Raw genomic sequence first — 25,958 nt, forward strand, 5'->3', positions numbered from 1 at the left:
AGCATTTTCAGCAGACAATTTGGGATAATTGACATAATACTGGATGTTTTTAACTGACCTTATCCCATTCCATTTGCGTCGGTTAGGTTTTTATTATTTTATGAGGAAATAATATTTACTTCTCTTTCCAAGAGAAAAATTAACAGAAGTTTATCTACACAAGGTGGTAAGTTTGAACTTATCACTTTGGTAATGATAATAGTCCGTTCTCTTGAGTGCTGAAGCGTTTCTACATGGATCGGGTCATTCATCACCACAGTTGCAAAGCCAGTACGGGAAGTTAGCGTAAAACAAACCTTCGCTTGTTTGTTTATATTTTATTTAAATGTATGTATATTTCAAAGGTCTTGATGCATCTGAGAATCTTCCAACGGAATTTTCACAAACGACAAGCGCGAAACGAAATACAAAAACAGGAGGGCGTGTTCGCGTCGCTGAAATTTTTGTCAAAAGCATCAAGCTGAGACATAGTGGAAAATACACTTGTAAAGTGGGGAACACTGTTGGACAAGACCATGCCGTGGTGGAGCTGTATGTTTACCCGTTTCCCGAAGCGCCGTGTAAGTTTTTAAAAATTTTAGTTTTCTGAATGTGACAAGAGGAACTTCAACAAGCTACGAGGACTTCAAAGTTTTCGCTTTTACAGGAAACATTATCTGATACATGAGCTTAAATGCAAGCTCATGTCCTTTACCTTCTTTTCTGTTTAAAGTAGACCGGAACCCGGCAATCTAGAGAACTCAAGGGTGGGAGGCGTTTTTGACATTTCTTGACGCGGATTTTAATTGTCTCTTTGGGTACAATCTCAGCTCCTGCCTCTTGCAAGGAATTATTACATGAATATCTACGCACATGTGAGAATCAGCATAAATAAGATATTTTGTGGAATTTGATCATCGTCTTAGATACTGGAGTGTGGAAAGTGATAGCGTACAATGCGTGTGATAAACCCTGTGTTGGTTCGAACTATGGAACACAAACACGTTCGGTTTTATGTATTTCCTTTAATGGCAAAGAAGTAAACAAAACAAATTGTGATCATGCTTTGAAACCACCCTTGAGTAAAAAATGTTTTACGCCGAAATGCAGAACATCGTGGAGCGTAGGAGATTGGTCAAAGGTTTGATTTATTTATTGTTTAAAGTATTAATACTGATATGGCGTTGTACATGTTTAATTTATTTCTATTTCACTCACAGATCGTGTTTTTATAAAGTTTGCAACACAAATGAGTGATGTATATATTTGCTATTTGAAGCTTGATGAAAAAATATTAAACTTTTTCCTTTAAGTTTGGAATGGCACTGCATGAAAAATGGAGGTTATGTTTAACGGGACTGTTTTAAACTGAATTGAACTTATAGAAATTTAATTTCGGTTCAGTTGTATTCGAGCCGCACACCCTGAACCGGCTGACAAAAACACTTTTTCGTGCTGTTCGGACAAAATCCAAAAGAAAGCCCAACTATTTTTTTAAGTTCGCCTAGGCCCTTCAAAGCTTATAAAATTATTTCTTAGATTTAAAACTGATACAGCTAAGATTTATTTTCGCACAATAAACCTGGTTCCATTTAGTGTTCGCAAACTTGTGGAAAGGATGGTATGCAAGAAAGAACGCCATTTTGTGTTTACTCCAACTCAAGAGTGATGGTCGATCCTAAAAATTGTCCGGTGAAAAATAAACCAACGGCTATGCGAAAATGCAACGTGTACCCATGCAGTAAAGGTAAGAAACCTTCTTAACAATCTTTTATCGCACCGATTTTTGCTTGACAGTTCACCATTTCAGTTTTTGTGATAAAAGTTGGAGGAGAAAGCAAGATACTCGCCCCAGGTAACTTTCATAGTATTGTATCCCGCTTTAAAATCGCCATTTTGGATTTTTAAATAAACCGGTAGACGAAAAACCGCCTTTTTGTTTCATTGAAAGGGAAAAACGAATGAACTAATACAATCATCTATAAACAGACAAGCATCAATATATTTTGAAGTCTCTTTTTACACATTTTATTTTTCAGACGAATGTTCTAACAGGTTCCAGTATTGTCCGCTTATGAAGAAACTTGGGTTTTGCAGAATGGAAACATATAAGACATTGTGTTGCTCTAGCTGTGTTGAATATCAACCATGATAACATTCTGTATTATACATGTCAAATGTACATATAATTTTATTAGCAGAAATTTTCTTACTTTATACTATTTTTTCTCTTTCACCCTTGTCCCCGGACCTTTTTGGAAAAAGCCGTTACCACGTTAACGTCAAAGTTTAAACGCTCTGGGAAAGAGGTTGATTATTCATTTTACAGCTCCTCAATTTTAATTTAGTCGTTTCAGATCTTCACACTGTTGTCATATTTCCGAGACTTTTTTTTGTCTCGTGGTTCATGACAGGAAGAACCCTAGAGACAAAGGTTGTCTCATCTGTTATAGCGTTTAGCGTTAAGGAAAGTGTGAGATCATGAAATGTAACAGAAATATCATTTTATTGACATAAAAATACCTCGCAACCTTCCCTTTAAACGTACGCTGGACCACACCCTGTCCTTACAACCTGTTGAACTCCCCCTTTCCCACTACCCCTGAAACTGCAATATGACATGGCCAGATGAAGGTTAAAGTGATTGTAGATCTTTTTTTCTTAATTTGACAAGAAAGAGCAAAAATTTGTGCTACAACTTTAGTCTATGAGAATGCCAATTCGCAAAATATACACACCATAATGAATTGTTTCGCGAACTATTGACTAAGTGAATGCAACGGCTCTCGTGTAATGCAAGAACGTAAGTAACCCTGGGGACGAGGTTGCCGAGTAAGAGCATACATTTAAACCAATGAATACCGATTTTTCTTAAAAACATGAACGGTGAAGAGCATGTATGCGCTGGCTAATTATTATTTATAAGCATTTAATTTATACATGTATATATTAATATATACATATGTATAAGTATACATTTATAATAAATTCAAATAAAAAAGTTAAGTTACCTTAAATTGATGGTTTGGTATTTTCAAAACATCGATATAGATATTATTTGAAACGTTAAGAATTGTAACGCAGTCAAATCCTGTGCTGGAACATTTATTTATTTATTTATTACATATTTTAATTACGCTGTATATATGTAATACCGACAATGCTAAAAATTTGCAATATTTGTGAGCATTTAGCCTGGACGCAAAACTATTTATTATCAGCGGTTCTTAACAATTTACTGGATATCGCTCAGTATAAATCCGCGGGACCAATTATAGTACAAAATGCAGACCAGAAAAAAGATGGCATATTTTGTGATATTAGTTGCAGTGTTTTATGTCATTTTTAATCGACGTTCTCTGTACCACTATTTCATTCGTCCATCTTGTTCAAGAACAGAACATTTTCAGACAACTTTTACGCATGCGCAAACTAACCACTCCGAAAAACTAATATTGTTCTACACCTCATTTTTTGGTAAAAAGCCATGGATTTTTGCGTGGGAGTTTTCCAATTACACTGAATCTTGTGGCTGCTATTTCAGAGGATGTAAAATAACATATGAACAAAATATGTATCCAGTGAGTGATGTTGTTATTTTTCATGGAAGAAATATGCCTTGCGTGAAAACTTTAGTAAAATTGCATAGTCAAAGAAAACATGGTCAATTATGGGCGTATTTTAATTTGGAGAACCCGCTTCTTACGCCCTCCGTGAAACCTCTAGATGACTTTTTCAATCTTTCGATATCATACAAGCTTAAATCAGAAATCCACATGCCCTATCGTTATCACAGACGTATAAATTTTAGAAAAGTTGGAAATACAACTAAAATTAACTACGCTATTGGTAAAACAAAACTGGTCGCGTGGATGGTTAGCAACTGCAATAAATTACGTGACGATTTGGTGCGTAAACTCGCTTTATATGGTATACACGTCGCAGTTGGTGGAATATGCAAAAAACATTTTCGTAACCGGTTAAATTGCATCTCCGGGAACTGCACGGGAGAATTGAATAAATACAAATTTTATTTCGCTGCTGAAAACAACCTTTGTAAAGACTATATCACTGAAAAGTATTGGGAAAACAGTTTGCGTAGAAACCTGGTGCCTATAGTTTTAGGAGGGGCTAACTATTCTAACCCTGATTTAGCTATACCTGGTTCCTACATAGATGCGATGAGATTTAACAATGTCAGGGAGTTGGCGGCGTATATTTTAAAGGTTAACTCAGACGATAAGAAATACAATGAATATTTCAGATGGAAAGAACACTGGGAGGTTTTAAAATTTCAGCAAGGCTGCAATTATTTCGTCTGCAATCTATGTCAAAAAATACAACAAAAAGCGATTCCAACAAAAAGTAATTCTTTATCATCAGTGTTTCAGCCAAGCGATTGTTATGGCAACGAGATGTTTTTTAAAAAATGGCTGCAAAGATGAACTTTTTGAGTCGGAAGCATTTATAAGGATAGCAAAGGAGCAAATCTACCCTTCCAAGAAGCATATAATTGCATTCCATGCATGTGAAGTATTTACCACTTGTATTAAAAGTAAAAAAATTCTATAAAATTGTCTGTTATATTCTTTTGTTAATTTTTCTATGAAATCCGCCATGACGATACTGCGCAACTGGACCAAGTCCAGGAGCTGAAACAAAAAAACAAGAATTATACAAATTTACAATTACGCAGTAATTTTGACAGATAAGCACTTCCAGTTGATGTGCATGATCATTGAAGATATCTGGACAGTACCTGGACAGTACCTGGACAGTACCTGGACAGTATCTTATGATAATAACTACAGTCACTCCCCCTTGTTTTATTTAGAATTTATTTAAGACAGACATGAAATGGTAAATGAGGTAGTATTCTTATAGGTAATCGCTAGTTCAGTTCGCCGATTGCTTGACTCATGTCCAAAATATCGTGGGTTCAATTCCATCGTTGCCTAATTAAGTAGAAAATTCAAACACTACGTTCTTTAGCTCAAGTGAAAGCTTTAATCACTGTAGAATGGCCTGAGTGGTTATTGACAGATTATATCTCTTAGTGAGGTTAGCCACATACAATTTGAATTATTATTCTAAATAAACAAATACAACGCACCTCCAGGAGCAAATGGATTATGTGAACCATGCATGTAGATTCCGTACTCTTTTATCTTTTCTTTACCAACTGGGACTAAAAAACAGAAACTTAAGGTCCATATTCTTTCTAACTGCAAGTTCTTAAGCAGAAACAAGGCGTTTTTTAAGTAGAAAAGAGGCAGAACTTTCTATCAAAAACGAGGCAAGGCTATAATGTCGTAAAGCTGGTTTATTCAGTCGGCTGCCTAAAATCCAAATGATTCCGATCCGTTTGGTGCTATTGACAAACGTCGTTCCCAAGGCTTTTCGCCTTCCTGAGATTAAAAGGCGGAAGTGATGAGTGAGAAAGAAAAAGTACAGAAAAAAGTTGACTTCATGCCAGGCCAGTGAATTATACTTTGTTAACACGGAGAAGTATCATCACGTATCGGATTATACTTCGGGTGTTATTACTGGCAAGTGTAACTTGATGCCACAGAGGAAGAGGCCTGTAGGAAGAACACTTCAACGATAAAAACCAAATTTATGCATTGCTTTTGGCATTATTGATAAAAACAATGGAGTAGCAACTTTATTCACAGGGCGTTTTGCTTCTTTGGATACGCAATAGCGACTCGGGGGCCAAGAGACCCTTAGGCAAGAATAAACTGCCGAAAATAAGGTAGTATTTCACGAATTTCGAACTTAAGCTAAGGACTGGGCGCCAGCATTTACTTTTCTTCAGAGTTTGGTTATATTTATACCAGATTATTTATTGAAAATTAAAGTCGCAATATGTTATGTCTGAAAAAATAGGGTTGCGACCAGCGAGAAGGCGCGGAAAGCATGACCACCGTTTGATATTAACTGGCGAACGTTGTTAAGCTTTCAGAAGGAACAAAATAGGAACATAAGGGATTCCCCTTGCTTTATATTTTTTTTCAAAATTGCAAGTACAATAATGGCTTAGAAGAAAAAAGCATAACTTTCTACCTTGTTCACTGAATGACATCATCAGTAAGACACATAATATTATTTGCGTTATCATATCTTATAAATTTTTACTGTCTTCTTTTTGTAACCCAAAACAAGATTAGAATAACAAAATCCTGCCCAGTCTTTTTTGATTTTCAAGTCATGCATGTAGAGAGAAAAAGAAGGAGACGAGGTTGCATAAAGTCAGTAAACCGTGTAATGATTATGCTGAATGTTTTTGGCGCTACCTACATTTGCAGCATCAGTACCTTGTTACTAAATAATGAACGCAGCAACAGAGCCTGGGAACAAGGTTTGTTAGAAATCTTTCAACTTCGCTCCCAATTATTAGGTTTTAATTAGTATCTTTTTTCTTCAAGGATTTTAAGTACTAAACAGCGATGGGGATAGCGTCGAGAAGTTGGTTACAGTAGAATCCCTCAACCTCGCTCGTTCCCAGGGCATTTTGCCTTGTTGATGAAGTTGATAGCGGCGAAAAGTTGTTGGCCACGCCGTTATTACGGCTCAGGGGACACAAGACCCTAGGGACGAGGTTGCAGAATCCCTCTAACTTGGTGGACCCTAGATAACTTGGACATTTGTTTAGTCGGTTAAACTTCTTGCATCTATCCTTCGGGTTTACCATCTGAATCGTGAAAGCATACTCCGCGTTACTGGTACCCTGGATAACATCCGCCTAAGTCGAATCATTTTCTCCGGTCTCTACAGCAAAAAACTAATGTAACTCGGACTTTCTAAACGTACTGAAAAAAAATCGAATTTGAAATAGAATTCTTACTAATTTTACTTGAAAATTCACATTAAAACATCGAACATGGTGAGCGGAGAGAAACGAAAATTACAATCAGGTGCGATCGTGGAAAAATACAAAATATTGAAAGTTATTAAAGTTGTATTATGTGTTTTCTATTTCACGTTTACTAGATAATAAAGAAATTGATTAATTAGCATCTTTCTTTGTGCACTCAAACTGAAAGACGGACTATTTTCACCTTTTTCTCTTTAAATCTTTGAAAAAGATTTTCTGATAAGTCGTGCTCTTTAAAAAAGTCCGAGTTATCGAGACTTCAGAATCTCGGTCATTCGTTAAAAGTCGGACGGATTTCCTGTCACTCTCAAAAGAGGATCCGAGTTAGAGGGATTCTACTGTGTGGAGCGGGATAACTAAATCAAGCCGGCCCACTTGCTAGCCGGCTTGGCTTGTTGGGCGGGCTGACTCTTAAAAATGAAAACACTAACGCAGAATTGATCATGTGAGAATAAAAAAACCCCGTGTAGGCGGGCTCGCTCTGAGCGGGATTCCGTCAAATTGAACCGAGATCTGACTGGCTTGCTTTTCATAAATATTTATTATTTTATTAAAGATTTATTAGAGTGAGATCTCGGTTAGCCGATCCAGCCTTATTAACCAGGTCAGTTCGCGTTGGATAAACACCCAATAAATCTCAATCTGCAGCTAACTTGTTAGATTTTTTCATAGTCATATAGTTTTTTTATGACTATGATATTTTTAGATATTTTTTTATAAATATTGACAATAAAAAGAACGCAAAACAAAATACAGTGGTTATGACTAAGAATTAAAATATAGTTTAGTTTTTATTTTTTATTTTTATGCTCTTGCTAGCAGGATTACTCAAAGAATTTGTGCGATAGTCATAAGACTTGTGTGGGTGCCGCTCCTCTGCGTCATGAACGTACGAGCTTTCAACATGACATATTTTACAGAACATAAAACAGGCCGGTCATTTACGGAAGAAAACAAACAACATGGCCGCTAACTTTGGCAAATTTTTCGGGTTAAAAGCTAAGAAGAAAACACCAAAGGTACAAACTCAAGAGGATGATTCGGACGACTCAGATGGGTATCAAGATCCCTCAGTGGCTTGCCCAACTGAGCCTCCTGGTGTAGCCAGAGGAATAATGCCAAACTACCCACCTCCTAGACCAAACTCTCCGAAAATTGGAACAAAACTACCACATGCTGCTGTAAGTGTAACTAGCTAGCTATTTTTATTTCTCACTTTTAAATGATAAAATATAAAGAGAGAAAGACTTTTCAGGGGCCTTACTCATCTCACTGGCCATAGAAAATCTTCCCATAGATTCCGTAACTGACTAAATGCATGTAATCATATGTCAACTTAGTTATGCTAGCTGGCGGCTATGTAACCAGGAATTCTCTATATATCTAAAAATTAAGTTTTACCCATTCTTTTATAACCCAATAAAAAATGCAGTGCTGCAAAATTAATAAACGCTTATTCTACAGCTAGTTAGCTAGACCTTTTTGTTTACATTTTTAGCGGTACGTTCTTTCGAAATAATAGTAAAATCAGGTAATACAGATTAAAACAAAAGTATCTACATCATACAGTCTCTAAACTAAGGAAATATTTAAAAGATATTAAAATTTTATCAAAAGAGTGTGACTTTTAAACTCGTCTTTTGTATTCAACGGTGGTTTATTGCCATTTAAAAAAATTCACAATCAGTAAGTGTTGTTGAGACTTCGAGGTTGATAAAATTTTAACTGTTTCCATTGATAGTATCGTTCGCAGCTATTAAAATGTAATCCCAGCAGACTCAAAACTCTTGAATGCTCCTTTATGCGGGTGATAAGATGCCGACTTGATTGACCAACATAGCGCGAATTACATCGCGGATGACAAATTTCATAGACCACACCACTTTTAAAAGCAGATACTTTTGTTTTAATCTGTATTACCTGATTTTACTATTATTTCATAAGAACTTACTGCGAAAAATGTAAACAAAAAGGTCTAGCTAGCTAGCTATAGAATAAGCGTTTATTAGTTTTGCAAACATTAAATGATTTTACTACTATTTTAGATTTAACCTAATGATGATTTTAAAAGTCGAAATATATTGTTATTTTATTAAAATTGTTGGTCACTTATTACTAAATAATACTATTGCCACAATGTTTTTAAGTTACAGACTTCTAAATTCTTTTGCCTTTAACTTTGATATGAATATATGTCAATCAGAAAATGTCCATCTACACACTAGATAATCGTTTTAAGCCTCACAATGTTTCCGTAGAAAGAAATGGGCTAAAAAAGACCATTTTTTAGCAGGCTTTAGACCTTTCTGTCTGCCACGCATTTGTTAGAGCCAGAAGGGCTTACTAAGGAAAATTTACGGGAGTTTACGCTAAGACAACACAGCCACCACGAAGACAACACAACCAAATTTTTTTGACGCATTGTCTTAAACCATGACTTCCATTTATTGAAGTTACTCGCGAAGACAAAACATAATGGGGGATAAAAAATAAGCAAAATAGAAAATGAAAGTACTTGATCAAAATGTCTGGCTTTAGAAAAGTTAGAGATCTACTGCTTTTGGCTTTTGATAACTGCATTGTATCCGAAGAAGAATTTTTGCTTCTATACACTGTAAATCGTTCAGTTAACCCAGATAACAGACATTATGACTACAACTTATTCGATCTCGACAGTTTTCCAGATACAGAATGCTATACAGAATTCCGATTTCGAAAAAGAGACTTAATCTGTTTGAAAAATGTCTTGCAAATTCCAGACAAAATAACTTGCCACAACTATAACGATATCATTCTAATAGAACTGAAGCACTGTGTATTCTCCTGCATCGTTGGTGTTATCCAAGTAGGTTGGCAGACTTAATACCAAGATTTGGAAGACCGGTTCCCCAGTTGTGTATGATTTTCAATTATGTGTTGATCATGTGAACGATACTTACTTGATACATTAAACCAAGTTTGGCTAAGACCTTACAACCTGCGAGCCAATGCAGATGCTGTTTAGAAACAGGGGCAGCGTTAAATTGTGTATGGGGATTCATAGATGACACTTTAAAAGCTTGCTGTTGGCCTGGACGATACCAGAGAGCTCTTTGTTTTGGTTGAAATACCAATGCTTTGAAATACCAATCAGTATCCACACCTAATGGGATGATAGCACACTTGTATGGGCTAATCGAAAGGTAGAGGGCACGACAGTGCAATGTTAGCTCTCTCTGGCCTTATAAATTAGCCCAACCAATATTTTTTTTTATTAAAACTGAAATGTACTGCTATGGAGACCCTACATATCCTCTCTGTAGGCATTTACAGACTCCTTTTAACACAGCAAATCTAACAGCACAAGAAAGAGTATACAACATAAGTATAAGTAGAGTGTGTGTGGAGTGGGTTTTGGAGATGTTTTGAATCAATTCAAATTTAACATTTAAAAAAAAAATGGTTGGACTCAATCCTATTGGTAAATTCTACAGAGATTGATTGCATTGTTATATACTGACAACTGTAAAACTGTAAAAATCTACTATTTTGAAATATATAATGCTCATGAAAGTTTCTCAGCATTTTTTGCAATAAGCATTAATAATTGCCTAATTTTGCTGTTGACTTTGCAGCATAAACTGTTCATTTCTATATATCATTACTACACTCTCTTTCCCTTTGCCACTGAAGTTCCTCCTGCCTCAACCTAATTTCATATTTTCGTATCTCGGCTGCAGATTTTTCTCTCAAATGAGTAACTGTTTCTGATCCACTATTCTGCTTTCTTTCAGGTGTTTCATCTGGACTGGTCTCAGGGGAACGCTTCCTGGTCTCACTCCAATGTTCCATAAATTTTTGGCAAGTTTCTTGAGCAGACTTCAAGTCTTTCTCTACAGTTTTCTTTTGTGCGGCAACTATTTGTTTTGCTTGTAGCTCACTGTCATTTTTCAAAGTTGTCACTCCTTCAAGTAGCGTATCCAGCTCAGTCACATCAGGAGCAATGCCAGATGCTTTTTCCTCCATCAATCTCTTTCTGGCATAATCCTTCAATAGTTTTTTTAAGCGAGCACATAGGGACCTTTCATCTTTCATTTTAAATATTGGTTGTTCAATGGAGTTTAAAATTCCAGAAAATCAAGTCCCAGTTACTACCTTGTTCTCTTAAACCTGGCTTGTTGGTAAACGAGTTAGCAACCAATAACTCTTGCAAGAACAGGATGTCATGTTATTTTGTCCAACACATGTTGTTACTAAATTGCTTTAGTAGTTTAAAAAATAAGTATCAAAATATAATACAAACCTTTTCCTAGGATCTGCTTTGTCATTTTCAGCCATTTCTAAGAAATAACAAAGCACCAAAAAAGAACAACACAAAAAACAAAACAAAACACTTCAAATTTCTTGGAAATATCTATAACATTTTTTTCCAGATGTAAAATAATATGTCAAAACGAAGATTGAATATTAAGCTATAATTTAATACCATTTTCCACACTGTTTATATATAGAAAACTGACCTTTAGTTACTTCTTTGTGTTGCCAACGTGAAAAGACTGAATTCAACATTCGTGCTGAACAGTTGTAGATGTTATTTCATTGTTAAAAGAGTCTCTAATGATTTCACAGCAGTACATTTCTGCAGAAACGGCAACTAATTCACAAAGTTTACCAAGCTTCTACAATCCTTCCAAGTGTTCATCAAGCGATTCTCCTATATTTTTTTTGTAAGTTGCTAATTAGTAACTAGCTAGTATATATTGGGCGTTTTTACGTACAGTTTATTCAAGTATCAATTACTTCATCATAAGTATTACTTACACTCTATACTAAAAAAATATCTGATGATATAACATTGACAATTGATCTAAACTTATCGGGTGCTTTTGCACCACACTTACCAATGAAATTATCATAAATCTCTTTCCCATGTTTCCAATCCTTTGCTGCTTTTGGCGAATTTGGATCCACATTTAATCTCTAAGACCTCAGTGCCTTGCTCATAATTAAGTTCAATAAATTGATATAAAATTGGAGAGAGAAGTTGACCAGTATGATGGTTTTACTAAACTTAAAAACACAACTATAAAGATCTAGAAATATAAGGAAAGAAAAATGTTAGCAACCAACACAATTTCACAACACAGTGTAAAGTATTTTTTACTTATTTTTTCTTCAATATTAGGTTTCTAAAGTATGTAAAAATAACATTTAATTTATCCCCAAAACGTTTTTAGAGGTACTGGCAAAAACCCCTTTCCCCTTTCTACCAAAAAATTTTTACCACACCATGAAGTGATATAATAAAAGAAAGGAAGCTGCCAACAAGCTGTAACCTCGTGAGATGTAACTTTTTAAATAAACTTGTCGTTTATGTCAAAATAGCACTGTTAACCCTATTCAGTCCCATAAATGTCAAAAATTCTGTTTACTTAAGTATGGCATCGTAATTTATGCAGCATAATTAATCTGAAATTTTTTAAATGTGGATGTATTAAAACAAAAAAAGCTTTTTAAAATTTTTAAAAAAAACTTATTAACTAACTTTTTGACCTCTATAATGTAAGTAATATATCATTTTATACCTCAGGTTCTCTTTAAGCTTGCATAACTCAAACAGAGCAAAATTATTGCTTGTTTAAAAAAATAAAGGTCATGGCCGTAAGGACTAAATTCAGTAAGGTTCACACAAAGACCATAACGTATGCACCAGATATTCAGTGTGGTCCGTGTGAGTGGTAGTCTTGTAGAGCATTCGCCTCCAGTGTGGAAGGTCTTGGGTTCAAACCCTGGTTAAGTCATGCGAGAGACTATAAAGTGTTCAGCATGAGAATAGGATTGATATCATAGACAGGTGTCTAGTTGAGCCACTGTTGTGCTTGCATGCCTTCCGTAGCTTAAATGGGAGATTTAAATGCACTAAAAACCCCCTTCACAGGACCCTCATTGATGACATAATAAAAACTGAAGAAGCTATCCTGAGTAAATAATTGTAATAATAATAATAATAATAATAGTGCAATATGTTTATGTATTCAGACAAGGTAATAAATTTGATACGTCATTTATTATGTGATGACTATAGTGTAATTTGATACGTCATTTATTACCCGCTATATAAGGTTAAAAAATAACTTTTACTTTCTCTTGGTTTGTTTTCTTCATTTCACTCAACAAATTTTTTTTAGGTAAAGCGTGATGACTACCAGGACCCATGGGATTCGAAAAGTTTCAAGAAAAATGATACAAGTCAAAAAAATGTTCAAACTGAATATGAAGACCCTTTTGATGCAAGATTTACTGGTCAACAGAAAAAACAAGAATCAATAGAAGATGAAGAATATTCTGAGCCTTACGAACCAGTGAATAGAAATGTTAATAATAAGAAACCGACTGATACGTATGATGATCCATGGGACACGCGCAAAAATGCTGTAAATACAAACAGTTTGAATAAAACAGCCAGCAGCAAGCCCAGCCTGCCTACTGCACCTGTAAAAAAGGCAGGACCACGTGATGACTATAGTGACCCATGGGATTCGAAGTTAAAAAAAAGTACAGTAGAAAGTCCGACGAAGAATACTATGGAATATGATGACACATATGCTGACCCGTATGACAAAAAAACAAAGACAACAACAAATAAAAATAAGAATGACGATGATGATGACGATTTGTATGATGTGCCTGAACAAGAAATTGCTGGTGGCACCAAAAGTATGGTATACAGGTTAGTAGAGAGCTGTAAACAGCAGTTTGTTTTTACGTATGTTACTCAAATATAAAAAAAATATGAAGGAAAACGACTTCTTTTCAGCTCATGCTTTGTTCATTAATTTGCCATATATGTTTGAAGTGAGAGTGGAGAAGACGGGAAAAATATAGACTGGCTGAAAAATTAAGGTTCATAAAACTTTGTTTCAACACATTTGGGTGGATAAGATACTTAGAAATTGATTAATAATTAATAACTTTTGGTTAGAATTCCCATTGTTAATGAATTTGAAAGTCTCCTAATGATACTTTTCCAAAGTAATATTAAATAAAAAGTCACAAAATTTCAGCTATAAAAGTAAGCGGTTCTCGACTTCATATAAATAATAAACCAGAAGAGAAGGGGTACATCCGTACTGTTCCATAAAAAATGGCGGTAAGACATGTTTGTTTGCTATTTTGAAATTTTCTTCCAGTGATGTCAAAAACAAACCTCAAAACACGCAGTCGCTACCTACATCTGTAAAATACAAAACTCCAAAGCCCTCTGCTCCTCCTCTACAACAACAACAACAACAACAAGGAAATTACGATGCACCATGGGATTGGAAAGTAAAGAAGGTAGAAGCTGATTTTGACAAAAGGTTTTCTCTACAAGAGCAGCCGCCTGTTGCAGCTCCACGCAAAAAATCAACTCCAAATGTAATTGCACATGCTACAGTGAGTAACGCGAACCCAATACCAAAGCCAAAGCGTGATCCTTCTATAAAAATATCAGAAGCTGATAAAGAATATGAAGTAGACCCAACCATACCTTTAGATAATCAGGGGTAAGTTTAACATCCATTAAACGAGTGTTGGAGCTTCTGCAATATATAAAAGTTCGTTGTAAAAACAACTTTTTTTCTGTCGACTCAGATTTTTAACAAAGCCTCTATTTGACTTTGAATTTTTGTTTGATTTTCAGTCCCTCAATGTGTATATTTAAAACCACAAAACTGATAACAAAATAACTTTACAAGTTGAGAATTTGCATGATATATCCTGAAATATTTTATTCGCACGATAAAATTACTTTAAAGGCGAATGTTGAGAACGTATCTAAGTCTTATAATTAGTCATTAATCGCAGAAAAGCTTAGGCAAAAGAAACAAGTGAATAAATTCTGTAGCTGTGTCATAACTATCCTCTATGTGACGTGTTTTTTATAGATGGTTTCATGGTCGTGTACGTAGAGGAGAAGCCGAGTCGTTACTACGAAACCATCCAGACTGCAGTTACTTAATTCGAAACAGCGAAAGTTCGAAAATAGATTATTCGCTGTCTCTCAGGTATGCGTACAACATTTAGTATTGATTTTCTTTAAATATCTGTTACTTCTTGTTTATCTCAAGATATTTGTTAAGCTTGATTTTCAATAAAGTATGTATACAACATTTGTTGTGCAACATCTCTTCTGCCGTTTTATTGTAGAACATATGTTTCCACAATAAAGTCGTAACGGCGGCTGTTATTGCTCAACAATTTTCATATTTATGCGAACCGTCCTTTAAACTCATCTGGTATCCTTGTATTCAAATATTTTCATTTTCGGACCTGTTCCTTTAGCCTGCAGTATTTTTAGGTTTTAGGTATAGGATGTAGAAAAATGTCGTTTAGGGGTAGTGGACAGTCACCTGAGAGGTTTCAGCAAATACTTATTGTGTTTTTGATAATTTGTCTTATTTGAACTAGCAAGTCATTTGAATTTTTTTTTTTTTTTTTTTCTAGGAATAAAGGTGCAACGATGCATGCGAAGATTTCGTGTCAAGATGGAAAATACATTCTGGGTGTGAACAGTCGACCATACGATACAATCCCTGAAATGATACATTACTATTCTCAGAATAAGTTAAACATTCGTGGATATGAGAACGTGAAATTATTGTATCCAGTGTTTCAGGAGGCTATGTATTTCACGGTAGAGCCTGGGACTTAACAGCTGGTTCTATTGCGCATGCGTATATAAATTTGATCGTTAGTGTAGGGAAGAGATAGTATTATATTTAAGAGATTAAACGGTGTTGGATGACTTGACTCAAAAATTCAATTGGATTGTGTGATATGTTATGTATGTGTTGTCTTTGCGAAGTCTTTTGTAAACATACAATTTCTTTAACGTTGTGTTTCTGTTTTGTTTCGTTAAACTGCTTTTCTAAGTTGAACCAAGACTCCTTGGTTGAACATATCTAGTCACACTGCAGACTGCATTATTCTGTCTTCTGATCATAGTTTGATAGTATACAATACTCGTATTGTGGTGTGACATTTTAATTTTTTACCAGAGACGCTGACAGTAATCTTTTTTAATGTAGACAACGCGACGAGAATGTTCATTGGTAAATTCTTCTTTGTGGCATATAAATTTAAGGTTTTAAATATTTATTTTCATTTGGGAGTGGTGATTTCAGGGAGTTGGTATGTTTTCTTGTAACCTTCTCCACGTCAGCGTTTATTGATGATAATTCTTTTAAAAAGGTCATGGTCAAACTGACACACAGATAACTTTTTCAAAAACTAATATGCAATTACGGATCGGTAGATCTGATAAATAATTTCAGTTTTATTATTTTTGACAAGTAAAAGCTTTAAAAATATTTCATTACATTACAAATTTATTTAGTTTTTTAAATAAGAACGAGTCTACAGGAAATGCATTCAAGAAAGTGGCCACATCCAATATATTCGAAATAACCTAAAATATTAAGACCAAAATATCAATTCCTCTTTAAATCTTCTATCCTGACATGCATTTTTTTTCTATTCTAGTAGTTACATGTTTTCATAAAAAGATAAACCAGCATGTAATGTTAAGAAAGACTTGATTCTTGGCAACTGCTTATTTCCTTCCAATGTTTGTGAAAATATTCTAAAATATAGAGTGGTTTTTATACGTTTTTTAGTGTTAGTTCGGACCCCACAATTATATTCTATGTGGTCGCGCTGGTTAGAAATTATTTCAATCTTATAAGATGTAAATTAATAGCTGTTTTATTTTTTCTATATTTTCGCGCCTTTTTGTAACACGCTTTTTTTAATTTATTGATCTGTTTATATATTTTGATAATACACTGGTAATCTCCTTCGCAGAGATTCTTTTTAAGCGATTTTTTATGTTGCTTCAGATTGGACACTGGCTTGAGGGTAAATACCAGGATAATAACATAAAGTATAAATTCACTTTTCCATTTTTCTATCCCCGGAAAGAGTCATTTTTGCAAATTCAACGGAATCGAGATATCTTTAAGTTTGACAAGTCTCCTGCTCTTTATTATTTTTTTTTGTTGTAGCGATTATTAATTGTGAGGTTAATTTTCGCGATTTTTTCTCTACTTTCGCAAAAATTTAAAAATTAAAAAAAATAATAAGTATTCTCGTAGCATGTTTATTTTTCACTATTTTCATGTATAAAACTATTTGTTTTTTGAATTGACTGGGGTTTTGTCACAAATGTGTTAGAAATGTTTTAAAGAAAAGTGACGAGAGTTTCATGATTTGAATTTTCAGGGCAACCCTGATTTACAGGTACTCAACCTCGTCTCCAGGCTATCTGAGTGCTCCTGGAATGTTTATACGGCTACAATACCTTGAATTTTTTTGGAAAGATGCCTTATTTTATAAACCACAGGGAGCGCTGAAACAAAATTAGGTAAAACATCAAATCTCGGATTAGGCCAGAAAAATATTAGCAGGAAAAGGTATTTTTTATAGATACAATTAGGCCCACCTTAACGGTTACAAGCAAGAAACTGAAAAAAAGAGGGTTCTACAACATGAAAGTTTAGCTTACAAGGCTGTTTTCCACTTTAAAAACATTTTCGGCGGAACAGAACGAAAGGGAACAGAAAAACTTCTGAGCTTGCGTACTTAAAATGTTTACACCACGTGTGTGAAAATTTTCTTTGTACTCGACTTCTTTCTGTGATGAAATGTGCGCAATAATATGAAGTGGAAATTACCAGCAGAAAATTTTCTGTTCAGTTCTGTCTTGTCTGTTTTGTTCCGCGGAAAACTTTCTTGAAGTGGAAAACAGCCTTAAAATTACTTCCTTGTGTATAAGGGGTATGATAATCACGGATAATACAAGACAGAGAAAAACGTCTGTTTGCAGAGTGAGATCTCAAGAATCGAGCTCGGATATTTCGTAAGGTTCAAAGTACTATAATGGCGATATATATACACCTTGTTGATGTCAAGTTGGTGACAACCCTGTAGAATATAGTTTTATTTGATCCCATTTTTTTTTATTCTTTTGCTTAAACCATAGTTATACCATAGTGTTTTTTCTATTAACTATGCTTAAACATTACGAAACGAAATACCTTTATAAATTGTTGCAGACATAAATTATCGTGGCATAAATTATTTCAGACGTAAATTATTGCGGTTTTCGCTCAAAGTAGCGATAATATGGTGTCCCAAAATGCCATCCGAAATGCCAAATGTAAAAAAAAAGTTTTATATTCCCTAATATTGTGAAAGATAACGTTTTTTTTTTGATTTTAAGAAGGCTGATTTATTTCGAAAAGAATAATATCCCTATTTTCTGCCGCGAAAATTCTCTCAAATATTTTACGATTTACGGTTTACAATTCGCGGAAATAAGTTCTCTCCTCCAAAATAATTTCTAATTCATTATTTTTTCTTAAATTCCTGAGTATTTAATGTCTATAAGTATTCACAAAAAATTCCATATATGAATGCAGGGGTGGTAGTCATGAAAAACATTTTTAATAAGAAACGTCTGAAAATATCAATAGAAATTATTCAAATCACGATAATTTATTTATTATTGCCCAAACGCAATAATTTATGTCACAAAAATGTAAACTGCATAATTTATGTCTAACTACTAGAAGAGTTAAAGGGTCAAGGGGAGAAATACTTGGGACGCAGGGTCTATATTTTCAACAATACGTCATATGCGGCAAAAAAGTGGTTTCAGTGCGTGACATTTTGAGCACGCTCACTTGCCAGCACGGAGAAGTAGGAAAACATTTTGTTGTGCAATCATGTAGCTACCAGGGTGGGTGAGTTCTGAAGGAAGTGTAATTCAATTTTTTAACTATGGCGTCTTTCTCTTGCATTATAACTTAGGGCCAACATGCTAATTTCTTTGTGCATTATTATGTGGCAGTTGTTTTTAGACCGTAGATGAATACGAAAGCCCAGTAGGATCATTCACATTTTATTCTTTATATTTAGTTCACACCACGATCTGAAGATAATTTTACGATCTAAAGATAATTTTTCGATCTTTGCATAATTTTTCTATCTTAAGATAATTTTACCCTCTGCAGATGATTTTGGGGCCTTCGAAAATTTTTTTTGGGCCCCGTTAGTGGGACATCGCCGCTAAAGGGGGGGAGGGGGTCTGAATTTTAAAAAAAAAATCCGCTAGGGATTAAGGAATTTTAAAAATTTGTTTGTGGCCTGAAAATTCTTTGTTGTTCGTGAGCGTAATTCCTCTTGTCATCAATTCCGATAACTTTTATCTACAAAACACGCCCCTGAGCCTTCCAAGATTTATCCGAATGTGTGTATTTCACGGACGGAAATCCGCTAAAAGAGGGGGGACTAGCGCCAATAGTCACCAACATCCGCATTATATGTTTGGTTCATAAATCTGTTTTTAAAAGACTTTATTTTCAGTCACTCACAAATTTATCATTTATACACATCATTGTTCATAATATCCAATTGTTACAATAACCAATAGATAGATAGATAGATGTGCATATTTTACATGGCTAGCCTCACAAATATCGAGGGATATACCCTGTCTATTATTTCCAGGAGGGGCCATGGCTTAGATGGAGAGTCCTAGAGTATTTAATGCTCATTTTGAGCGACGCAGACCCAGTTAGGGCCTGCGCTCTACTAGACAACTCCCGGCAACATCCAACGACCCACACAGTGTGCCATCTTCCCAATTTCCCTCACATGGCTTGGGTTAACCCGGGGCTATGGTAACATTCACTCGCCCATGTTGAATCGCCGTCAAGAGGAATCGAACCCCGGTCTCCCGCACAGAGTACGAGAGCTATAACCACTAATCTACGGCGCCACAAAATCAACATTATCTGACAAAAAATGTAATCTTGAATGTTGCTACCCAACACTTAAGTAAAATTAATATTCAGTGAAACATTTTATGCACACCATTTCGTCATGTGTACTATCACATGTACAGAGATTTTTTTACCCATGTGATTCACATGCGAATCAATGTCTTCCTGTATGCCTGAGAAGGAATTCTCAATATTTTAGGAAATTTTTTAAGACATTTTTTTTGACATGATTTAAACTGAATATATGCTTGTTAAATTTATTGTTCAATTTTTTAAAAAAATATGACAATATTTATGTTCCGTTTGTTAGCATTTTAACAAACATAGTAAATCCAAAAAAAACTTTAAATTTAATAATGTCAACAATATGTTGCCTGTTTCTGTGAGTGCATATGCAGACTTGTTTCATCTGTGTGAAGGATTACATATGGCTAGGTATCAGCCATAATCTATGATTTCCAAATACCAAGGGGCTGTGTTGATGGTATATCCTAGTCCACATGATTCTTTATCTGGGTCAGAAGTTGGTGGATTAGCTAGGATGTACAGATTGGCTTTGAATAGGCTTTTGTGAGTTAACTTCTTAACTATAGAAGCAAAATGATTATTACTCAGGTAGGTGCTTGTTTATCACTTTTGTTGAAAAAGTATGGTTGTCAGACTTCTAGTTGTGATTTGAGTGACAATCTTACAATTGTCAGATTTAAAAACATTTTTTAAGTGTGTATTGTCATTTTTTGGATAAAATAAAATAAATAGAAGATAAAAAAATTTGTCAAGACATGTAATCCACCACAGACCTACCTAAAATCAAATGGCCTGTGTATAGTTGAAATGCACTTTAATTTATATCTTTGAAATTAGAGTCTTCAGATGAATTACCATAAAAATTAAAAACTACTTTTCACTAAGTGTATTTTTGTTTTGCAAAAGCTGATTTAAAAAATTTACATGAGAAATGACTTTGATTTGAAAAAGACCAAACATTGGCAAATAAACATTAGCAAGTTATTTTAATTAAAAATACTCTTTCTGCTTCAAAAATTAACCAATTAAAATCCTTGAACCAATCAATCCTTTCAAAAATCAACCAATCAAAATAATTGGTCTAGCATGAAGTCTGTCAATCTCCATCAACAGGAGTCACTGATTGCTGACTTGGTGTTGCCAACTGCCAATGTGGTTTCTAAAATGTATAAGCTTTTCATTAATCATTTACGTTTTAACACTTGTTTAACCTTCACCATCATTACTATTAACATAGTGCATGTCTGTAACTGTTTGTTGTTTAAACCATCTTAGTTGTTTGAGGGATAACTACAAGTGATATTCCCATAATTGTTTGTTTGTGTATTTTTAAAAAGCTAAGTTAAATATGCAATTGTTTATATATTTTATTAAGAAAAAAATACAAAATGGCTGCAAACTTTGGCAAGTTTTTCAAGAAAAAATTAACAAAACTTAAAACTCAAGACAGTAAAGAAGATTCAGATGATGACGATGGGTATCAAGATCCTTCAGTGTCCTGCCCAACAGAACCACCTGGCGTGGCACGAGGAATAATGCCAGTTTATCCTCCTCCACGTCCAAATTCACCAAAGAATGGAGTACAACATGCACCAAACAACATGGTAGCAGTTATATGCATAATAATTTTTTTTAAATTTGTAAAAAACTTTGTCATTAGCCATTTTTTCGTTTTTACATGTTTGTTTTTTGACTTATGCAAGAACTTTTTAAATTTTATAGGTAAAACGTGACGACTACCAGGATCCATGGGATTCTAAAAAAATTCAAAAAAATGATACAAGCCAAAATAATGTTCAAACTGAATACGAAGACCCTTTCGATGCAAGATTTACTGGTCAACAAAAAAAACAGGAATCAATAGAAGATGAAGAATATTCTGAGCCTTACGAACCAGTGAATAGAAATGTTAATAATAAGAAGCCGACTGATACATATGATGATCCATGGGATGTCCGACGAAATAGTGGCTTAGGTATAGAAACAAAACCACAAACTATAATAGCAAAAAAGCCTGGACCTAGGGATGATTATAGTGACCCTTGGGATTCAAAAGTGTCGAACAGTTTAAAAAGTACGGAAGAATATGATGACACTTATTCTGATCCTTACGATACAGACAAAAAGACGGTATTGGACGCAACAAAACTTAAAAAAGATGAAAGTTATGAAGACGATGATGATTTGTATGATATGCCCGAAAATGAAATGGCCATGATTGGTGTGCCTGCAGGCAAAAATACGACAGCAAGGTATATATCATGATTTTTACTGCTAAAATAATGTGCAATTTCTTAAAGAAAAGGGTTTTTATTTTTTTGTGTTTTAAAGTATTTTTTTTTAAAGTATTTTTTTATTGCTAAAATTTTGTTTGTGATTTTTTGAAAGAAAGGTTTCTTGTTTTTTTGTGTTACGAAGTGTATATGTATTTGGTTTCTGGCAATAATTTTGCGAAATATTTATATACATCATAAATTAAAAAAAAAAGATTTCCCTGACTAAATAGAAAATATTTATATACATTCACATCAATGTCACTCTACCGCTGACAGTTTACTAATGTTTGAGATTTAAAGTCATCTATATAATTCATAACATAAAAGACGCTGAAGTGTTAGTAGGAAAACGATATCTCAACGATGTTAATGTCAATGTTATTCTCTAAGTTATATGTTTAGGACCAAATAAAGTTGGAACCGTAGTGTTTTTCAGCAACCTCTTCTAACTAATATTTGACAACTTAATATTACAAATGATATCCAGCAAATTGAAAAACTTAAGCTTTGCTGTGATAAGAATTGCAAGATCATAACAGTGTACTGTATCTTCGTAAATTTTTATAGTGAGAAGTTCCGTCCCCAAGGACCAGCAATACCAAATCAAAAGCCATTACAAGGAAAACCCGCTGGACAACCTGTGGCATCACAAGGTGATTATGATGCACCATGGGAATGGAAAGTAAAGGACGTGCAAGCTGAGTTTGAAAAGCGGTTCTCAGTAAGCGAAAAAAAATCACCTGTCATAGCTTCCCGTCAAAAACCAAATATGCCAAATGGGAACTTCCCTAGGGCTAATTCTCATTCAAGGCCGGTGCAGAATAATTTTAAAGAAAAACGAATTGATGTATGTGAAATAGATCCAACGATACCGCTGGACAATCAAGGGTAGGATGGTTATAACATAAAACATAAAAGTCATGTGAATTTACTTGTAATAGTTTTTTTTGTATTGTCAAACATCTTGTAAAACATAAAATTAGTTAATGATTAAATGAAACTAATTATGCCATCAATAGCTTCTAAAAATACTTTAATTGAATTGCAATTAGATGTTGGCAAGCATAAAAGATTCATTTATTTGATTTGTATATTACATCTTTGGAATAAACACTGCATTTTCATTTTTGGTGACAGGAAATATTTACGTAATGCGTTTGTATATATGCATAGAATATTTGTTCAATTTTTCTAGATGGTTCCATGGGCGTGTTCGGAGGGGTGATGCGGAAGCTCTACTTAAAGGTAAACCAGACAGTAGTTACCTTATACGCAATAGTGAAAGTTCCAAGGTTGATTATTCCTTATCACTTAGGTATGTCAGTGTTTTTTTTTTATTTATTTTTATAATTTTTTATTTCTAAGGTCACCGTACTGTGGGAGCACAGTACAATGACTAGGCGGGAGAGAGGAGTATTTTACCTGACCTTCCCTTAAGCTTCCGTTTGCAGCGCTCAGGAGAGAGATGTGCATATTTTACATGCCTAGCCTCACAAATATTGAGGATTATACCCTGTCTATTGTTTCCAGGAGGGCCATGGCTTGGATGGGGATTGCTAGTGTCTGCGTAGCTCATTTTGAGCTGCGCAAAACCTATTAGGCTCTGCACTCTGCCAGACAACTCCCTGCAACATCTAACGGCCCACACCGTGTGCCATCTCCCTAATTTCCTTCACATGACTTAGGTTAACCCGGGGTTATGGCAACATTTAGCGCCCATATTAAATCGACGCCATTTTGTTATGATGTGCCCACATGATATACATTTTAATGATTGAATTATTCTTGAAACGCCAGCCTTCTGAAACCTTACTTGTCCCTTTTTAATCTCTGTTTCGTTATTAAAAACTAATAATCACTTTTACGAGAGTTCGCCAATATTTTTGAGATTTTATCAATACTTTGTTTTTTTACGAGAGTTCCCAAAAATTTTATTCTATTCTACGAGAGTTCCCCAATAATTTATTCCATTTTTCGAGAGTTCCCCAATATTTTATTCTATTTTAAGAGAGATCCCCGATATTTTTTTCTTTTACGAGAGTCAGCCAATACTTTGTTTCAGGAATAATGGTGAGACGATGCATCTGAAAATATCGTGTCGAGATGGAAGGTACATTCTGGGTGTGAACAGCCGACCTTACGATACAATCCCTGAGATGATTCACCATTACTCGCGCAACAAATTAAACATTTTAGGAGACGTTCATGTTAAGTTGCAATATCCTGTCCTGCAAGAACCTATGTATTTTACGGTGGAGCCTGGAACCTAAGTTGCGTTTGAGGATGATAGAATGGTTTTTGAGTTTAATAAGTTGTAGTCGTCTGTTAAAAAGTTTAAAACCAGTTCCCTTTTTTTTCATGTGCTTATTTCTTTTTGAGAGAAAACGAAACTTGCTTTGTGTTTCAAAAAACAAACGATTGTTCGAAAAATGATGTTGCCTTGACTCTCTTTGAACTCTCTTCGTGTTCCTGTTTTTTGTCACACCGCATTTCCTTTACACCTCTTACGTCCCAACCTCCCTCCTTTTCTGTTTCTTCTTAATATCAACAAAGGGAAAAGTTCTTGCCACTGAATTTAAGTGAATTTATTGTATTAACGTGGAATACAATCTATGTATATACGCTGTTCTTTATGTTCTGCAAAATATGTACTGCTAGTAATTCTTATTTGGATGTATATATATGTTGCTTGTATAACTTAAAATATTTGTATATTTTTTAATGCATCTCATAAGATGTTGATCAGGTCACCATGATGTCACCGCATTACGTCATTAAGTTACGGACGGTTGATGACACATGTCACTCCTTCTAATGTCAACTTCTGTAAGTGTCCCCATGTAATTGCTAGTATTTTCCGTTGTCTCGGGTAGACATGTTTTTGTATATATATATATTATATATATATATACTTCTGCCTTTTTGAAATTTTGTGCAGAAAATTATATTGTCATTCTTTCTCGCTAAGGAAGAGCGAAAAAGAAGAAAAAACGAAAGAGCGATTATGAGGATTATGTAATGAGGATTATGTAATTAAGAAAATATTTTGATTATTTTGTAGTTTAGTTTTTTAATTTCATATTTCTTTTATATATATATACATTCGTAAATAATTGATATTTTTAAGCAACTTGTCTCATACCTCTTGCTTTTTCCACGAGTATACAGGCGATTATATGCGCATAGTTCAAGAAAAGGATCTTGTGGCTAGGTTGCTTGACGATTTTTTTCATTCATGTAAATAATATAATTTTTTTTTCGTTTTATAAATAGATAAATATATAATATCTTGCATTCGAAATTTATATAGAGTGTTATTTTGAAATTGTTTTTCAGTTTCCAAGGATGTGCACATCGTATTTAAATATTGTGCATGTAGCACTCAATCGTACAGTTTCTTTTTAAGATTTAAGATTTAAAGAAAACAATTTAGGGAAACTACTGGGATGGAGAGTGTATACTATCGCCTGTTCAGCTGTTCCGTAATTTACCATTCTTTTCTCGCTTTTTTGTAAATTTTAACCTATTGCTTTAAAAACTTAAAATATATTTTAAGAAATTATATTTTCTAGGCAACTATTGTATAGTTTGAGGGACTATTTGGTGCATGTTTAAATAAAGAATGCAAAGTCGGCACTTATTTTTACTTTATCGGGCGTGGATTCCATGTTATATACGTGACGATTGGACGGAAGTCTGAAATTGCAATTTTCTTCCGGATACACAGGGAAAAAGCCGCTTATACCTACCAAAGTTTATTGGTCAGTAAATTAACGCACGTGACGTATTTCTAAACTAACATCTCGTGCCTGCTTTAATTTTGTCGGCCGACCTGTCGCTAATCGGTATTTTACGCTAAGAGAAATGAGATTACGTTGCGGTACATTTGTCCCAGACATGACAAAGATTCTATCTAGGCGACGATTGTTTTGTTCGACAAATGATTTTGTTCGAATGGTATATCATAGCCTTTAGATGACGTGTTTTTTGTTGTCA

At 34.4% G+C, this 25,958-nt stretch overlaps 4 protein-coding genes across 4 annotated transcripts in view; all 4 read left to right on the forward strand.

The window, feature by feature from the left end:
* LOC130634132 (hemicentin-1-like) overlaps positions 1-2,196 on the forward strand; it is a 34,646-nt gene extending 32,450 nt beyond the window's left edge. The window contains exons 33-36 of the mRNA XM_057444598.1: positions 345-560; positions 906-1,120; positions 1,576-1,726; positions 2,019-2,196. Of these exons, the coding sequence (XP_057300581.1) occupies positions 345-560; positions 906-1,120; positions 1,576-1,726; positions 2,019-2,131 (695 nt within the window). The 3' untranslated portion in view covers positions 2,132-2,196. The remainder of the gene's footprint in view (positions 1-344; positions 561-905; positions 1,121-1,575; positions 1,727-2,018) is intronic.
* Positions 2,197-2,983: 787 nt separating this feature from the next.
* Positions 2,984-4,514, forward strand: LOC130634196 (3-galactosyl-N-acetylglucosaminide 4-alpha-L-fucosyltransferase FUT3-like). Its single transcript, XM_057444603.1, has one exon. It carries the CDS (start codon positions 3,264-3,266, stop codon positions 4,422-4,424), a length of 1,161 nt encoding a protein of 386 aa, XP_057300586.1. The 5' UTR covers positions 2,984-3,263; the 3' UTR covers positions 4,425-4,514.
* A 3,161-nt stretch (positions 4,515-7,675) lies between these two features.
* LOC130634164 (SH2 domain-containing adapter protein B-like) lies at positions 7,676-16,691 on the forward strand. Its single transcript, XM_057444600.1, has 5 exons — positions 7,676-8,037; positions 13,024-13,565; positions 14,026-14,379; positions 14,761-14,880; positions 15,320-16,691. The coding sequence occupies exons 1-5, from the start codon at positions 7,819-7,821 to the stop codon at positions 15,525-15,527; spliced, it is 1,443 nt and encodes a 480-aa protein (XP_057300583.1). The 5' UTR covers positions 7,676-7,818; the 3' UTR covers positions 15,528-16,691.
* Positions 16,692-20,809: 4,118 nt separating this feature from the next.
* LOC130634180 (SH2 domain-containing adapter protein B-like) lies at positions 20,810-25,594 on the forward strand. The gene is made up of 5 exons (XM_057444601.1): positions 20,810-21,290; positions 21,409-21,938; positions 22,530-22,850; positions 23,158-23,277; positions 24,025-25,594. The coding sequence occupies exons 1-5, from the start codon at positions 21,075-21,077 to the stop codon at positions 24,230-24,232; spliced, it is 1,395 nt and encodes a 464-aa protein (XP_057300584.1). The 5' UTR covers positions 20,810-21,074; the 3' UTR covers positions 24,233-25,594.
* Positions 25,595-25,958: the final 364 nt, after the last annotated feature.

Source organism: Hydractinia symbiolongicarpus, chromosome 1, assembly GCF_029227915.1.
Source record: "Hydractinia symbiolongicarpus strain clone_291-10 chromosome 1, HSymV2.1, whole genome shotgun sequence".
Lineage (NCBI taxonomy): Eukaryota > Metazoa > Cnidaria > Hydrozoa > Anthoathecata > Hydractiniidae > Hydractinia > Hydractinia symbiolongicarpus.

Coding starts and splice junctions, on each gene's coding strand:
- LOC130634180 (XM_057444601.1), top strand. CDS start 21,075: ATGGCTGCAAACTTTGGCAAGTTTTTCAAGAAAAAATTAACAAAACTT. Junction 21,939..22,529: donor GGCAAAAATACGACAGCAAG/GTATATATCATG, acceptor AAATTTTTATAG/TGAGAAGTTCCGTCCCCAAG. Junction 23,278..24,024: donor GATTATTCCTTATCACTTAG/GTATGTCAGTGT, acceptor ACTTTGTTTCAG/GAATAATGGTGAGACGATGC.
- LOC130634196 (XM_057444603.1), top strand. CDS start 3,264: ATGCAGACCAGAAAAAAGATGGCATATTTTGTGATATTAGTTGCAGTG.
- LOC130634164 (XM_057444600.1), top strand. CDS start 7,819: ATGGCCGCTAACTTTGGCAAATTTTTCGGGTTAAAAGCTAAGAAGAAA. Junction 14,380..14,760: donor ATACCTTTAGATAATCAGGG/GTAAGTTTAACA, acceptor TGTTTTTTATAG/ATGGTTTCATGGTCGTGTAC. Junction 14,881..15,319: donor GATTATTCGCTGTCTCTCAG/GTATGCGTACAA, acceptor TTTTTTTTCTAG/GAATAAAGGTGCAACGATGC.